The 17,827-nt window shown below is 40.6% G+C and overlaps 1 protein-coding gene across 2 annotated transcripts in view; it reads left to right on the top strand.

The window, feature by feature from the left end:
• Positions 1–17,827, top strand: part of MFSD2B (MFSD2 lysolipid transporter B, sphingolipid) — a 40,652-nt gene that overhangs the window by 11,125 nt on the left and 11,700 nt on the right. Inside the window, exons 3-9 of one of the 2 annotated variants that reach the window (XM_075414913.1) lie at positions 1,396–1,520; positions 5,314–5,437; positions 7,463–7,541; positions 11,543–11,712; positions 14,415–14,505; positions 14,600–14,721; positions 17,406–17,489. In XM_075414913.1, coding sequence (XP_075271028.1) covers positions 1,396–1,520; positions 5,314–5,437; positions 7,463–7,541; positions 11,543–11,712; positions 14,415–14,505; positions 14,600–14,721; positions 17,406–17,489 — 795 coding nt within the window. The remainder of the gene's footprint in view (positions 1–1,395; positions 1,521–5,313; positions 5,438–7,462; positions 7,542–11,542; positions 11,713–14,414; positions 14,506–14,599; positions 14,722–17,405; positions 17,490–17,827) is intronic. The other variant, XM_075414914.1, reaches the window with a different exon arrangement.

Below are 17,827 nucleotides of genomic sequence, written 5' to 3' on the forward strand. Positions count from 1 at the left end.
CTGTGGAAGGGCACAGGCCAGCAAAGGCAGATGAGGTGAAAGTCAGCAAACTGCTGTGGGACACAGCCCCATGCCCATCCCCGCCTTGTGTTGCAGCACAGCAATAGGATGCTTGGAGAGCCCCTGCCATGGCCTGCTGGAGACTACCACTCCCAATCCTTCCCTGTTTGTAAGTTTTCTAGGGTGGAATATGTGTCTTGGAGCTGGTGGTGTCAGGAATGTTGGCTGCCCCTGCAATTTCACCTAATTTCGGCTAAAATTTAACCGGTGTGATTACAAAAGTGCATAGTATCTGCCTTTTACAAAGGTCATCCAGGACATCTCAGAGGTTATTTCTTTCTTTCACCTCTGAAGGAACACCGACAGGAAATTCTGCAGGCAGGGGACCTGCACCAGCTGGAAGCTGTGTGATGCTGTCAAGGAGGCAATAAGCTCTGCAGAGAAGTGGAGCATACTGGCTCAAGCCTGGTGGTGTATCTGCTGCATTCACCAGGCTTCCAGCTGCGTTGGAGCACTGATAGCATGAAGAAGAATATAGGTGAAGGGGTTTTGTCTGCTGCCGCTGTTTAAGCCCCATAGGCTGTTTCAGCAGTCTCTTTCTTCCCCAACATTTTGAAACCATTGTGTGATACGAAATCCTAAGCGCTCCACAGATATAAGTGAAAAATAACTAGATTGCCTGGGATAAACTGCATTTCTATATAGGCACTTAGGTATGGTCCTCCTGGGTTAACTTCATAGGTTTTTCTACTTGACCATTTTGTTCATGTGTAATCAGTGAACATTTTTCAAGTGAGATTTGTTGGACATGTGCTGGCAACTTTGCTTTGAGCAGATGTGCCTTATGCCGTTCAGTTATCACAGTTCAGTTCTGACAAGTCCCCTGTGCTACAACCTCCTCTGCAGCCACATGCCACCAGTTGGCAGCCTTATTGGTAATCTCAGGAGACGAAAAATCATGAATGTATGTAAACAGCTTCCTCTACTTTTTTTCTTGATCAGCTCAAGGTAAAGATATGGGGAAATGGGGCTTTGCAGGGAACAAAGTAAGGGAATAATTACAGAGGGACTCTGTCAGGTTTTATGACTAAAACAATGACTTTAGCCTACTATTTGACTATCTGACTCATTTTCCTAGTTCTAAACACATCCATAATCTCTCCTTCCTTGCACTTTCCCCCTCTAATCCCTTCTTGCATGGTGCCTGTCTCAATGTCTCATTTGTTTGCTACAGTTAACCAACAGCAATTTCTATGATGGTAGCAGACATGTTTTGTAAATGAACGATCATTATTCTTTAAAACACTGAGGTCCTTTCTGGAAAGTTGCTTTATGCTGTTTCATTGTATTGTGAAACAATGGCTCTTGTTTACAGTATTGTGTCTGTACTTTCAGATTACTCCACTTCATGCCTCTTTAGTGCTGTTCATTGGCAAAGCCTCAGGTGCGGTTACTGATCCTGTTGCTGGCTTTTTTATTAGCAAAAGTAGATGGACGAAAATTGGCCGGCTCATGCCTTGGTAAGCAGAAAAGTGTACATATGTTTACGTATATATACATATATATATGAATACTCTGTGTGTGTGTGTGTTGTGATCATACAGTTATCTCATGGAATTACTCTGATTTTTCTTTGACTGTTTCCCAGACAACAGTGATTGTATTCATTTTACATATATAAAATCAAAAAGAAAAATTGTCATCTTGTCTATTTCCCTTTAACTTCCTCACCCACGAAAACAGAGAAGAGTTTTTCTACCACTGGAGACGCAAACAAAGAAAGCCAAGACAGTGTTATTAACAAAACTGGAAGCTCAGATCTAAATCTTTCTTGATACTGTTGAATTTTGATCTTTGTCTAGATTCCTTTAGTTCGGCTTCACTCCTCCACAAAGTTGGAACTTGTTTCTGCTTATGTCCTAGTGTGCCTTCACTTCTCCCATCGGCCCTCCAGGAGCTCCATTAACTTCCATTCTAGGCCTTTCCATTCAGTAAAGGATGTGTGCATACCTGTGGGACAGATGCGACACCGTGGCATTGAAGTGCCCAGCAGCCAGCACTGCCCTGACACTGTTGCGTTCTTCCTTGAAGCAGACATTCTGGTCCTGCTTCTCCTACATCCCTGTAATCAGAATACTTAGTTAAAAATCACCATGACTTTTATAATGGAGTGAGATGCTGTAAGATTTTGATCAGCATTTCTAAATGGACAGATACTTCACTATGACATACTTATCCCTTGAGGGAACTCTAGCTAGTACGCTTGTGCCTGTGCTATAAGGAGAGGTTAAACAAATGAATGTTACTCGTATAGGAAGGAAATTGACAGGTGTGAAGCAAGAAAATTGGAAAGGAGTGGTCCACAGTAGAGGAACCCAAGTTCGTCTATGCCATAGGGCATTTATTTGTTGGATTTTTTTAGATTTCGGAAGTCAAGAGAAGACTGAGTAGTTTGTGAAATAGAGCAGCAATGAAAGGCTCCCTATCCCATGCTTTACAAGGATGTATTGTAAGATATTTTGGATTAATTGAACCCTCAAACCTGATTCACAACAAAAATGTGGTATCCTGAGCAAAGAAGTTGAATTTTCATGGAAAATAAGCTGCTTTTTAGCTGGTGGTTCTCTTGCTGTCATGTGGTTTTAGGGCTACAGAAACTTGTCCCTGGGCAGCTTACATCTGACACAGAATAGAAGGCAAGTACATGTTGGAAGAAGGCTGAGATCAGCTGCTCTTGGCCCCAGCAGGAACAGGGCCTTCAGGTCAAAGTTAAGCTTTTTGTCCAAAGCCCTGTAGGAAGACAGGAGCTTGCTGCTGTTTCTCTTGTCAGGATTTGGTTTGTGGCCAGGTAAATGGAGTGCTTTTTAATGAGCACTGAATTAACCAAGTAACAAAGTTATTAAAAAAGAAATTAATGACCTTTTTATAGAAATGCCATTGTGATGCCATTTGTTTTTTCCAGTTCTCTGAAAACACTGCAAATACATGTGTTTGGTGTTAAACTGATGTTAGAATAACACAGAATCACAGAATCACAGAATAGTAGGGGTTGGAAGGGACCTCTGTGGGTCATCTAGTCCAACCCCCCTGCTGAAGCAGGGTCACCTACAGCAAGCTGCACAGGACCTTGTCCAGGCGGGTCTTGAATATCTCCAGAGAAGGAGACTCCACAACCTCCCTGGGCAGCCTATGCCAGGGCTCCGTCACCCTCAGAGGGAAGAAGTTCCTCCTCATGTTCAGACGGAACTTCCTCTGCTTCAGTTTGTGCCCATTGCCCCTTGTCCTGTCACTGGGCACCACTGAAAAGAGCTTGGCCCCATCCTCCTGACACCCACCCTTCAGATATTTGTAAGCATTTATAACACCAATCCTAGCACAAGCATGAACTTATCAGCCCTTTGCACTGTAAACCAACTACTGTACAACTTGCACTTCTTACAGGAAAAGTGCTTATCTAAGCCAGCCTTTCATATGTGTTCAGCAAACAGCTGCTTTCTTTCCAGAAGGTTTTTGTCTGGTTTTTTTTGGTAATGGTAATTTTTTTTCATGGGAATTTTGTTCCTACACTTTGGAGGTCAGACCATATTTGTACAAAGCAAAAAATGGGCCTTCCATTTAGCTGACTTTAGTATTTTGAAATTATTCCGACTTCTTAAGGCTGGGTCAGAAAAGCTTGCCAGCAAAGCAAGAACATTGGTAAAGAAGGAGAAAGTTTAACTATAACTTAATACTGTACTCAGTATAATAAGAAGTTATCAAATGCTATTGAGCTCTTTCATGTAATGTATTTAAAAGGCATAAGAAGACGTTGGCTTGAAATACACAAACCTGGTCAAATATTTTGTCAAAGGACAGAACAGTAGACATCAGATATTCACCAACTTCAGCAAGGCTTTGAAATCTCCCTGACATTAATGAGGAAAGGAAAATATGGTAAGAGGTGGGAACAAGGGAAGAATACTAAGAAGATTATGGCTGAAAAGTTGAATGAAAAATTGACTATGAGAACATTTTACTGTGGTGACTCTGTCTGGACACCAGTCTGGAAGACTGGTGGGGAAGGTAGGTTCCTGAGATGTGGTAGGATTTCACCCTTATTTGTGTTTTCCATCGCTGACCAGTTGTGGATGAACTGTGGCCTGGGAATGGAGGCACAGAGCATACCAGAACCTGGCACTTTCCTTGTAAATGCTCAGCTCCCAGTGACGCTGTCAGTCCCAGAGCGCAGTGTGGGAAAGCCATTGTTTTACTAAACTATTTACCCACATTACTCTTTTGTATTCCAGGTTTTCAGTTCACGATTGCAAAATAATCAGCTGACCCCCAATGTCAGTAGTGCTGCTGTGAAGGGATTAATCTGTTTCTCTTTTACGTGTTTGGATAGTTTCTGTTGGGAACTTGGTCATCTAATTACATTGTTTAATGTCTGATTTACAAGAATACAGGAGAGCCCTGATGCTGCTGAAGCTCAGACTTTTAGGAAATAATAGCATCTGACCACTTCTTCCATATCATGAAGTTTGACAACTGTTGTTTGCATGAAATAATTCTTATACTAATGTAATTAATTGCTGGTTAATTGCAATGTCTGGAATTTAAGTTTCTGTGGTTCTTTTTTTTTTTAAGCCACCTTCCTCACTGCAAGATGATTGTTTCGCGTTTGAAGTGATTAGGAGATTTGCTGTGGAGTTAAATGGAGCAAATTATCATATACCCAAGTAGATACAGACTGTAGGAACTTTTGCAGTGGACTGTCTGCTATCTTTCATGCTGCTTTCAGCATTTTTAAGTGTATTCACTTATTTGCACTTTCTTGAAGCAGCAATGAAGAGGCTAAATTGAGAGGAAAACTGAAGGCATTAAAATTGGAAGACGGAGTCCTTGGTAATAAGTAGGCTCATGTAAAAATTGCTGAAGTATGCAAAGACGTGTGACAACAGGGCTTAGTTTTCAGTGGCTCTTTCTAATAAAGCTGTACCCTGAGACACGTACTAAGGAATGGCAATATAGGTATACCGATACAGTGCATGTGCAAGGAGATTTTGTTTGTTCTGAGTTGGATATACTTAAGTAAAGCTCTTTTCCTTCAGATTTGCTGTTTTTTTTCCATTTTATGGAAGCACTTGTATACATTTTATATGAATCTGTGCATTTATTGGATGCTAACGTTTAATGCTTGAAAACATGGCATTATTGTAGTTAGAAAAACTGCACATAAAATAAATTGCACTATATTGATTATTAGCAGGAAAATTTCAGGTGCTTTGCTATCATTCTACTGAGATTGTTGACATGTGTAAATCTTCTTTGCAGGATGCTGGCATGTACACCCTTCACAGTAGTGTCCTATTTTTTTATGTGGTACCTGCCTCCTTTCGTATCAGGAAGAGTCGCATGGTACCTGACTTTCTACTGCCTTTTCCAAGCACTGACCACAGTAAGTAGATTACAGGTCACGATGTTCTCAGCAGTAGCTTGCTTGTTTTCTGTCTATGTTAATGCATTCAGATCTAGTAAACGGAGATTTAACAAAACTTTGCATTTGATTTCAACTTCTAGTGAGTTTAATATGTGCTTTTATCAAACTCTCTGCTGATGGTTTCTACCAATGCTTTCTCTGGCAGACGACCTGCTAATTCAGACAGGTTTCCTCCAGTGACTTTCATTGGCAGTGCCTTAGATATTCAACTCGTATAGATCCACAGAGACATTTGGATTCCTAATTCCAGTTAGACATCTAACCTCTCATAAGTTCTGTTTTCAGGAGCAGATCAGGAGACCAAGTAGGTTTATGGCTCTAGTTCTGGGTCTTTTGTTTCAAGCTAGAAGGCAATGAAAAGTCAGGGTACCAGAGCTGAAACAGTACTGATAGCAGTCATCATGATATTTATGCCTGGATAGAAGAGTTGGAGCACATGAATTTCTTAATACAGCTCAGAACTTGCAATATTTGTGCAGAAGCCATCATTTCAGTGGTTCCCAAAGAACTTCTCTGATAGATTCCATAGTGTACATGTAGAGGTCACATCACCCCATCTTGCCTTGTTGCCTGTATTAAGGTGAAACAAGGTACCTTCTGTGCAAAGCAGTATCACACAGCAGATTATGAGTGGAAGTGAGACAGCTGCATTGCGATTTGGCAGGGTGTATTCTGGCTGATTGAATTTCACTGGATCACGTTTTGAAAAAGCGTTTCCTAGACATTTAAACTGTTTATATTTCTTGTTGGTCTTTGGCTTTTCTCCTGTTTAGAGATCTGTTGGACCTGGGAATTCTGTATTCATGTGTTAAGCTGGAATATTTCCTTAGGTCCTTTGTTTCCTCTGGAGAAAGATGGTCTAGAAGGCATCCGTAATGGCTTAAAATAATTTTCTTCCCTCTCTCTTTCGAAGGAGAAACACAGGTTTTCCATGGCAGAGCTTTGAAAATGTGTACACTTGCCATGTGTGATGGAGGGGAACAGAAATGCATTTTGTACGAACAGAGTAGGTAGGATGCAGACCACGAGACCTAGTTTGCCAGGCTACAGATCTCTGTGGTGGTGCAAACACCACAGAGCTCGATTATTCAAGAAGGTTCATGTCCCACTTCCACTTCACAATAGTCTGAGAGTTTGGCCTGTATGTTGTTTCAAGATTTTAGAAGTTATTTTTATTTTAGTTCTACACTATGAGGACAGGGTCCCACTCACATCATGACCCTCCAAAAAGTCAAGCCTTTAACATTCAGCAGTTATTTTCAATGAAATACAGCTGGAGGTAAGGCCTCTCCTGCAGTAAAAGTGGGGCTCATTTACCCATCATTGCAATAAATATTATCAGTGCATTGTTTCCACCAAGATTTTACAGCAAGGTATCAATTGCCTGCTAGATACAGTGCTGTAAAAACAAACAATCAACACTTCTCATCTACCTTTTTGTCAGTGCATGGATGTAGCAATTGTGTGTTTCTACCTATTCTTAACTCAAATTAAGGAGCGTGTGGCAAAATGGTGCAGAACACAAAGTAGTTTTTACAATTATCTCCTGGAATTACATAGTGAGACAGATATTTGAAATATTTGGGGGATTTATGCAGTCTTTTGGCTTGAATAAAGTGAAAAATTGTATTGTCTTCATTATGGCTTTGCTACCTGTTAGCTGAAGTTAGGAACATGATAGTCTCTTAGTGCAAAGGAGACTAGATGCTTTATAGCCTAGCTATGAAGGACGTTTTCCCAAGGAAGCTGAAGGAGCACAGCATTAAGGTAAAACCTCTTTATAATTTATTATTCGTATTACAGAAGATACTTTTTTCCTTTCATATGCTTTACAAATCAGAAAGGAACAGCAGGTCTTTGTGCTAAAAAATACAATGTTCTAAATAAGTAAATTCCAAGGTCACATTCAACCATTTTCCTGGATATCAAAGGAATATCACATTTTCTCTAGCATTTCCTAAGTGATGTTCTTTCTTTGCATAGTTATTCCAAGTACCGTATTCTGCCCTCACCATGTTTCTCAGCACAGACCAGAAGGAGAGAGATTCTGCAACTGCGTACCGTGAGTGTGATCTGGGCTTTCTCATGTGGATTAGGGCTCAGTTTTATTTAAAATCATTCTATATCTGTAGGAAGTTCCTAATGGTTAGTGTCCCTAAACTGGACTTTTTATGGCATTTTTTTAATATCTAATGAAAAATATTTTGTCTTGTAAATGCTTCCTTTTTTCTAGCTAAATAGGAGACATTAATGTTTTATTGTCTCAGATTGTCTGATCAGTTATAAACTGTTTTTGGTTTATTGCTAGCCAGAGAAAATAATGAAAATCACTCTTATGCAAGCCAGAGTGAGGAATGATTTCATTTAAAGATGATTCGTAGGAGAAAAGCGCTGATCTTTAACATTCAATTAAATAAATTCTGAAAGTAATTTTGAGTATTTTCTTTTTCCTTTTTTTCTTTTTCTTTTAGTTTGAATTTGCTTTACATTCAAATCCCAAACTTTTTTTCTCTGAAAAAAAATTTTAGAACTCATAGAACCAAACAGTTAACTGCACCAAAATAGGAGAGTAATTTTGTGTGCATGTTCACACCAACTGAAATCTCTCTTTTTATTTAATCTGTGTTTAATTCTGACATATACCAGGTAGTTTGAGGACAGATCTTGAGTAATATAACTAGCAATCTGAATGTACTAGTTAAAAGAACGAGGGCTTGAAGGGCCATGTCTCTGGGTATTCAACAATCAAAACCAGACAAAGTTTTTGCTTTGAAACAAATCAATCAGACCAAAAAAGTGCAATGAAAATATTTTTTAAGATTTCCTGTATAGATCATAAATTGAATGCAAGAACAGTTTCTTCCCTTCCTACTCTCTTCAACTCTGTTCTCACGCCTGCTTTAGTATGCCACTTCTGTCTCTCATGGCCACCAGCATTAAGCAACATAAAGAGAAAAGAGTCAAATATCACATGAAAGACTTTTGTATGTCGTAATTTGTCCTTCAGTGTTGCTTTGGAATAAGTTGTAATTTTTTTGTTGCCTCTGTTTTCTCTTCCTGGCAAAAGCCCTTTTCTGTTCCATTAGTCCTCCTAACCCTCAACATAGTTGCTTCAATATGTTGAAAACTAGACCATAGAAGCACAATGAAATGGTGAGATGTGCTAAAAAAATCATGTCAGAAATTCTAGATACAATATCCCAGGAGCAGCCCAATCCCTTTCCGGCCACATGGAACAGTTGTAAGTTGCATTATCATTAATTATCTCAAGAAAAGTTCTGGGCTAGCAGTCATAGGACAAGACTAAACAGCAGGAGATTCCAGTTGTGTTATATTCTTTGGCACCGACTGTATTCTGAGTCATCTGGCCTAAATTCTAAATAAATCCATGTATCTAGTGCTTTCTATTGTCTGGTTTTATGTCTTCCGAGGCTGTGATCCAAATAAATGTGCTTTCCTATCTGCTAGTCCTATGCAAGGCTTCATAGGCATGTGAAATTTGTGCTTATAAAAGCTGTTGAACTCCATGGCTGAGAGGTGTTAAACAGCTATGGTGTCATTTTATTGTTCAGAAAGGGTTTAACTTTTGAGTGTACAGCTGTTCTCCTAAGCCAAGTTAAGGTGGTGGAATGAACCATAGTTTTGGCTTCTAAAATGTTGGTATTTTCATACATTTTGAAATTATATTTGTTTGGAGCCAAGTTTTCTTGTAGTGGTTATGATTATGCAAGAATCTTTCTCTCCCCCCCCCCCCCCCCCTTTTTTTAACAAGTGTTTTACTTAAACACTTTTGCCTCTCTGGGTTTCATAGAGAATTCTTCTTGTTGACAGGCTTTCTTGGATGCAGTCAGTTGTTCAGGCATTTCTTCAACAGTTTAAAATAAACCAGCTGTGTAATATGAAGTAGGCTGGGGTCAGAGGATCCATTACCCTCTACTGGAGACAAACAGAACTGCTTGTTAGAAATTTTGTCCTGCTCCTTACTATAAATGCATGGTAGAAATACTGGATTCCAAAGTTGCTTTAACATAAATCCTACCTGCATTCTGGGCAAAATATAACTTCAAAGACAGTCTGCTTTCTGAAAGATCAGCTTTGGAAAGTAATAGGTTACAAGGTCTGAGTACACAAGAACTTTGATATCTGCCTGTTTCTCAGCTCTTGCTGCTACTTAGAAAATTAGGTTTCACAATTGTTGTATTTGTATAGCCTATAATGATTATTCTGAGCTTAATTCTATGCAAGTGCTTGGTAAAATGCAGATATAGAGACCTAGATAAAGGTTATAAATGTGTAGGTGGTGGTTTGAATGGAAGGTGTGACAGAGGTGCATTGCCTTTGCACCGAGTAGTCAACAGTTTGGAAGCTCTACAAGGCCCATCTGAGACTAGTTTGTGGCCAAACACTTCAGGTCAGGTTGAGGTTAGGATTTCCACCATCTGCCAGCATTTTTGTCTGTATGGACTGAACTGTAACATTGCTAGTAAGATTGGGTGTGAAGTTTGGGGAAGATTTCTTTTTTTTTTTTTTTACCCCCCCCCATTGGTTTAAATTAATGTTATTTGAAGTCTCAGATTTTCCATTCAGAAGCATTTTTTGTTTGGGAACATACTAGCAATGGTTTAAAAGCTCCAAGTCTCTCCTAGTGAGCCTCTCTTTCCTTTTCCTTACTTGATCTTCCATAGCTACATACAGCCCTCATTACTGCACTGTCTGAACACCTCGCAGTCTGTGTGCATTGCCCTCCTGTTAGGTGGAGAAGTACTTTTATTTTTTTATAGGGATACACAAAAAGGCATGTGTCCAAGGTCACCTAAGAAGGCTGTTACAGAGCAAGGAACTTGAATAAACCTGAACCTAGGAGCTTTCAAAATGCCTGTCACTTCCCAGGAGAGTATGATAACCATCAGGACACAACCTGCTCTGGAATCAGCCCTTCAAAATCCCCCATGGTGCTTCTGAGAAAGAAATGTGGGACTCCTGGGAACACTGAGAGAGAACAAGTAGGAAAAAAGCCTGATGTTTATGTCAATGAGAAGAGCATAAACAGAGAGTCTTGGTCCCTGTTCTTAATCTGTTCATTTATTCAACCCTATGGATCTTTATGCAAAATGCATAAATAGTCTCTGGAGCTAGGATAGGAATTCAGTTTCCCTCTCTTCCATGGGGCTGCTGGGTATGGCCATATTGCGTGGAAACAGGAGGGGTATGCTTGAAATCCCTCAGGGTGAGAAGGATCTAGAACCCAGATTACTCACCACTTGTCTGCGACGGAGCTGTAACAACTAGCTACCTTGTTGGCTGATTTAGAGTACAGGAAGCATGAGCTGGATGTCCATGGTTATATCTTTGCTCTCCCAAATGGAGACTTTGGTTGTTGCTTTAGATATGTTCTGATGGTACTTGGAGTGTTCATGATCTGAATCATTCTCTGAGGCTGACGTAGCTAGTTCTGCCTGATTGTGGTCTTAGGCAGTTAAGAACTGCATCTGCTGTTCCCAAGAGCTTTGCAGCTGTATTATTTCCAACATCAGCCTGAGGTATGTATAATTTTATTTTACAGTTGGAGAACTTAGAGGTCTGATCAGATAAGTGGCTTGAAAAATGTTTCACAATTTGCTGTCAAATTTGAGATGCGAAGTCTGATGTTACGGCTCCTAGTCCTGCTTTTGGAAACATGGCATTCAGCATTCAAACTGTAGTTCCGCTCTGGTCCCCAAGATGAAACTTTTCTATGTTGTCCCCTTGTGAAACGTTTCAGTGTTATCCCCTTGTGGCTCTTCATCTCAGCCACATCCATCATGCAGCTTGTATAAAAGAGGCTTTTTCATGGAGACTTCTTAAAGCTGAGCAGAAAATAAACAAGAAAACTCGCTTTCCTTGAAACTATTACTATTACTGACCTTCCGGTTCTGCTGTTCTTGGTATTGCTTTTTCTGCTAATTCCCTGTAAAAGAAAATGGTTTGATGAGGTTTCTCTTCAGTGAGACAAATGAGCAAGCTTGCAGACAGTGGGGGAATCGAGTTCTCATCCTCGGTGCCTGTTTGTGCTTCCTTCTTTAGGAATGACCATGGAAATCCTTGGGACCTTGATTGGAGCTGCACTTCAGGGGCAGATTGTGGCCAGTGCTCATATCTCTCATCACTGCATTTCAAATCCTCCAGTAAACACAAGTGACTCTCGGCATGACACTCCCAGCTTTCCAGACCCCTCAGATCCTTTGTCTCATCAAGTAAGTGTCCATGGGAGCACAGGGAAATCTCGGAGGGAGACGTGGAGGAGGCTATGTCTGTAATACCATCCAGCCAGATAAGCATGAACATGACTTCCTTGAAACCAGTAATGCCAGAGCTGAGACAATGGCCTTGTTGCAAACAAGGCTTCCCGTCTGTTGTCTTTGCAACCACTTCTCAGTGCAACAGCAGAATTACCCTGAGGAGCTTTGCTGAAGATGCTGAACTGTAAAGTAGCTAGGAGGTATATGGCCATCCTCGGTTTTCTCTGGGTCTGATTTACATCTTGAAATAGAAGCTCAGTAAGAAAAGCTTACTTTACCCCACCGGGAATACTGCATGCAGTTCTGTGGTCCCAGCACAAAAACGACGTGCACCTGTTAGAGTGGGTCCAGAGGAGGGCCAGAAAAATGGTCGGAGGGTTGGAACACCTCTCCTGTGAAGAATGGCTGAGAGAGTTGGATTTGTTCAGCCTGGAGAAGAGAAGGCTCTGGGGAGACCTTGTTGCGGCCTTTCAATATATAAAGGGGGCTTATAAGAAAGATGGAAAAAGACTTTTTATCAGGGCCTGCTGTGACAGGGGGCAGTGGCTTTAAACTGAAAGAGGGTTAGATATACAGAAGAAACTTTTTACGATGAGGGTGGTGAGTCATTGGCACAGGTTTCCCAGAGAAGCTGTGGATGCCCCATCGCTGGAAGTGTTCAAGGTCAGGCTGGACAGAGCTTTGAGCAACCCGGTCTGGTGGAAGGTGTCCTGGCCCGTGGCGGAGGGGTTGGAACTCAATGAACTTTAAAGGTCCCTTCCAACCCAAATAATTCTATGATTCTATGAAAAAATGATGTTTATAGCAGAATCTTTCAGTTCAGCAGCACTGCTTTTCAAAGTAGTTATCACTAGGGATCTCCTCTAAACATTAATTCCTACTTGGAATCTGTATTCTTGTGAAGGTGCAAAGCACTGTCGAAAGTAAGTGGTTTGTAAGAGGCAGTTAGTGGGAGCAGGGCTCAGTGGTTAGCGTGTGGAATGAACCTAGAGATCCGTGCTCATTTATTTCATTTTCCACAGCAGATTTTTCCTGTAATCCTGCACAAGTAATTTAATCTCTTCATGCTTCAGTTTGCTATTTTTTGAGAAACAGAGAATGTTTTGTATCTGGGAGGAAATCCTAAAACCTGATCCAAACCTCAGTGAACACAATTTGATAGTCTTCCGTTGTTTCCAATGGTCTTTAAACAGCCCCTGAATCAATTACCTTGTGTAGCTTTTTTTTCTGTTGTTTGTGAAATCAGCAGTTTGTCGGTTCCATTTTACCAATTGCTAGATTCAGTCTTTCTTTTTATAATTTCATCTGTTTCTCTGTCAGTGCATGTGCTAACTGATATGTAAAATTCCCCATGAAGATGATTGCTTGACCTGAGTCTAATCTCAGGTGCCTGGTGCAAATCAGGACATACGTATTTGTGCTCTGCTTATTGCTGTCGAACAGCTCCTATTACCCCTCTTCAGCAGCAGAAAAATCAACAAGCTAAAGGCATGTTTTTAATAGAATCGTAGAACAGTTTGGGCTGGAAGGGACCTTTAAAGGTCATCTAGTTCCACCCCCCCTGCCATGGGCAGGTTCAGGTATCAGGTAGACTGATACTATTTTCTTCATTATTTAAGAAAGGAATTGGAAGAAGTGGTTATTTCTAAGCTCTCCTGAAGTTGCTACTGTAAGCTTAGGAGTGGATCTTTCCTACTGGAAATGAAGCACGGATATTGATATAGTTCATAGATGGGCTAACAAGTTTTGTGTGTGGTCAGAAAATTTATTTGGTCTACCATGAATATCCTTGATAGTTTAAGATCAAGTTACGCTTAATTATGACCTGTGAAAGAAAGCATTTAATTCAATTGCTTCAAGCAAATTAACAAATAAGCAGACACAAAATATAAAATTCATAATGGAGTCCTGTTTTATTACAGAATACTGAAGCTAAATAATTTTTCAAGAGTCAGTGTAATCAGAGCTAGAAACAATAAATGTGATCTAATGGTGTTTGAGGTATCCTTCAATGCTTTGTTCCCCTGGCTAATAGGAAGAAAAAAGTTCTGCCTTTGCTTGAGTATTTTGCTAAGTAACCGGGAAAACAAGCATGCGCACCATCATATTCTCAAAACATTGATATGAAAGTGTGATTTCTACAATTCATTAGAGCCTAAAGGAAGTTTTTATTATCAATGTGTGTAAATGCAGTAACCATAGTAATCATGTTTACATCAGTACTGAGGCCTTTCCTACCCAGCATGAAGATACAGATTGCAGTCTGTGTAGCTAGATCAACTGGATTTACTAAAAATCAGAATCACTCTGTGGATGCTGCATGTTTTTGATAGATGACTGTGTATGTCTGCAGCTAGTCTTGCCATAAGCAAATTTTTAAAACATTCAGGTTGCCAACACAGTAGCCCTTTTGTTCACAGCTTCTTTTTTTTGCAAGAAATATATACTTATGTGCCCTGGATTTATCCTAAAGTAGGTGGTGTTTATAAATGAACTGCAGAAATGAACATTTTTCAGAGGTAAGAGACAGACAGTTAGCTGTATGTAGACGGGCATTTCTTCATTTGCGGATGACTCACCAGAAAGAGACTGAAATTTTCATAACGGTGTGTCATCATCCTGTCACTATTTCAAATATGTCTTTTTTCTTTACAAAGGCAAAAGTTTATATGATTGCAGCGGGGGTCATAGGAGGTGTGTATCTTCTTGGAATTGTCATTCTTTTTCTTGGAGTAAAGGAAAAAGATGGTAAGATATATTTAAATATGCCTAGATTTAATAATCATTATTTCACATTCATCTATGGAAAAGATTGTTATTTTATGTATTCTACTCCTCTTAGATCCTTATGCCTTGAATTCAGACAGAGCAATTCCTTTTTGTAAGGGGCTTGGACTCACCATGAAGCATGGTCCATATGTGAAACTTACGGCTTCATTTCTTCTCATCTCGACAGCAGTTCAGGTAACTTCAGAGACTTTAAGTCTGCGCTCTGGCCTCATTCCAGTCCCAGCACGGGAGAGTCTGCGGCAGCCAGAATGCAAATAACCTTTGGCTGGTGACTGGAGGTGGTGATATGGGGGGTGGTGCCTTCCCCTACAAATCAGTAGTAAGCCAGAGCCCTTTTTCGGTGCCTGGGGTCCTGAGCGGCTGGAGGTGGTTCTTTCAAATGAGAAGCAAAACCCAAGTCCTGACCATTTAAAGATGCTTTTTCTTTCTTTTTTTTTTTTTTCTTTATAAAAGATGAAGAACTAGTCCTAGTGACCCAGATTGGGTCATTATATATTATCCATCTACAGTCTCCTGTGGTTTCAGTTGCTTAGAGGATGCTTTTTGTCTTCTCTCTCTTCTTCTCTACACCATGTGCCCTTTAAACCATTGCCCCTTTCCTTTGTGTAGGTGACTGTTCTCAGGTAGTGGCTGAACTGGTTCTTATGGAGTCTTTTGTGATGGAAGGCATTAGGTCAGGGTAAGATGTTCAGAGGCAGGAGGTCTTCCCTGTCTCAGAGCTAATTTTCCAATGAGGACCTGCAGTTGAATGTGGCTCTCGCAAAAAGATGCAATATGTCCTCCCATAGAGAGAAGCGGTAGAAAAAAAGCGACTCAGTAAGAAACGCTTATTCCCCATAGTCCAGCAGTCTTTTGAAAGCTTCATTTTTGAGTTATGTTCAACACAGTACATGGGTTATTCTAATGTGAACCTGTACATATCAGTTGAAATTGGCTTTATTTTGAAAAGCAAATAATATTCACATTTTTGTCCACAGGCTCTTGGTCACATAAGCCATTTATCAAGTGACTATCAGGACAGAGGGCAAGCACGGGGCATGTAAGAGACCAGTGCTGTGTTCACCAACAATCCTGGTGAATTAGTAAGTTCCTTGAAAGGGCTCCTTAAAAGTCTGTTTGCCAAAGAAGCACCGAAGTTTCCTGTTGGCCTAGATTTGGGCACAGTTAGTAGGCTGTCCTTTACAGTATCTGTCAGTCCTTGCTGGAAGGCCTAAGGATGAGAAACAATAGCAGAAGCATTTCTGCTTACATCTGGGAGCTGCAGGCACTGTGAGTAACAGCAGAGACAGGGAGAAGATGAAAGATGAGAGGTCACTTATGGTCCAGATCCTTCCAGAATCCATTCAGTCAGTAAGGATACAGTACACATCCAGTTGTTGGCAGCCAACTACTTGCTGATAACACCTGGAGAGAAAAATATCTTCTGTCAGTCCATACCTCTTTATTTTTCTATTTGTACAGGCTCAAGGGAAGGTGAGGGGAGGCAGGAGCTGGAAGCTGTATTGCTCCAGTCCAGCCAGCATAAGCAACCCTCACTATTGTTGTTCAAGGGAGGGATACTGACTTCATGGAATTTAGTGAGTGGATTACTGGTGAGCTATGGAATAGGCAGGTAAAAATGCCATGGCCATAATCCCAGAGTGTGATGTTCTACATCTAAAATGAAGGCGGCATAAACTGGGACACAAGATAGGGAAGGCTTTGGTGGCAACCCAACAGGGATATAACTTTTATCCTAATTTGTATATAGATGAATGGCTACTTATAATCTACAGGTGCACAAAGGAGCAAGAGTTGAGCATACTGCTGTGGCATGGGTATTAATCCTCCTCTGTCATTCCACTTCTGCAGAATTGCTGGAGCTGGGCCTGAACCATATTCTGGTGTTCAGAACCCCCCTGAGTCCTGAAAAAGCATGGTGGCAGTGGCTTCATCTGTCATCACACCACAGTGCAGCTAGATCCTCCCATCCAATGAGTACTGAGACTTACGGAGATATCTGACCCAAAGCTACGTTCCATAGCCAAGCTTGTATACAAAACCAGCAGTTAGCTGCTTTACTACAGGAAGTTGGCATAAGCATAATTGCAGCTGAAGAGTAACTTGTTTCGGAGTCAGAGCTTCTGGTGAAAGATTTATGGCATTGTTATGGAAAAGGAAGGGCAATTTCTTGCAGTACTCTGCAGCTGTGGCTGTGACAACAACACAAGGCGATTGCAAAGTAGAGAATAAAGCCTTTAGACAGAATCCTCTCATAAGGCAGCTCCTGTTTTGGTCATTTTTATGCTGTATTAGGTGCATGGTTTGCCCCGTGCTTGCCCCAATGTTATTGGCATGTTGCTTCATGATAGCAGGAGAGTTATTACTTCCTTAAATTGTTGCAAACAAGGTAAGAATGAGACTCCCAAATGATACACTTGACAAATCAATCACCAACTATGTTTGGGTAGTATCACAGATCTGATTGAAAGATTGCCGCACTTCTTTTAGCACTGCATCCACGACTACCTGGCAAATCGTGGGGCTATTCATCATGCCCTGTGGCAGAACGACCCAATGGTATTGCTGCATGGGTTTGCTGTTGTTAATTGAAAGCACAGAAAATGCAAAATGAGCACAATCATCACAGTGTAAAAAAATTTTAAAAAAACAGTCCTTTAAATCAAGAACAGAAAGAGGCCAGTCTTCTGGGATCATAGCTGGGTTAGGGACGCCAGGCTGTAGCGGCCCCATTGGGCTCGTTACTGCATTTATAGCCTGCAGATCTTGTAATAATCTCACAGAATCATGTACATGACATCATTTTTACATTTTTAATTTTCCTTTCTCTTTTGGTGGTCACCAAATATCTTCAATAGCTGGAGCAGAGCAACTTTGTCTTATTCTGCACTCATGCTGCTGATCTTCGCAATCACTTCCAGTATTTGGTGGTGACCATCTTGGTGAGTTGCACTTCTCTCCCATATTTTTATTTGATAGCTGGTTCTCACTAGGTTTTGTCACAAAATAACAGAAGACAAGAAGAGTTTTCTGTCTAGACAGAACTATTAAGAAGCTACACCATCTTTTGTATTGCCTATTTGAAATAAAGCTGGTGTTCCCTACTGTACTTGAAAAAAAATAATGCTTTGGCACTTTTAATTCATTGCTTTTTGCTTTTACCTATAAGTCACCTTCTGCTCCTATAAAGGGAAAAAGCTGCTGCCAGAAAGGAGGTCTGGAATTTTAGCTCCCTTTTCCCTTTCTCCAGTCTGATATGCTGAAAATTAAACAACTTGGA

The sequence above is a fragment of the Opisthocomus hoazin genome, chromosome 2, assembly GCF_030867145.1.
Source record: "Opisthocomus hoazin isolate bOpiHoa1 chromosome 2, bOpiHoa1.hap1, whole genome shotgun sequence".
NCBI classification, from domain to species: Eukaryota; Metazoa; Chordata; class Aves; order Opisthocomiformes; family Opisthocomidae; genus Opisthocomus; species Opisthocomus hoazin.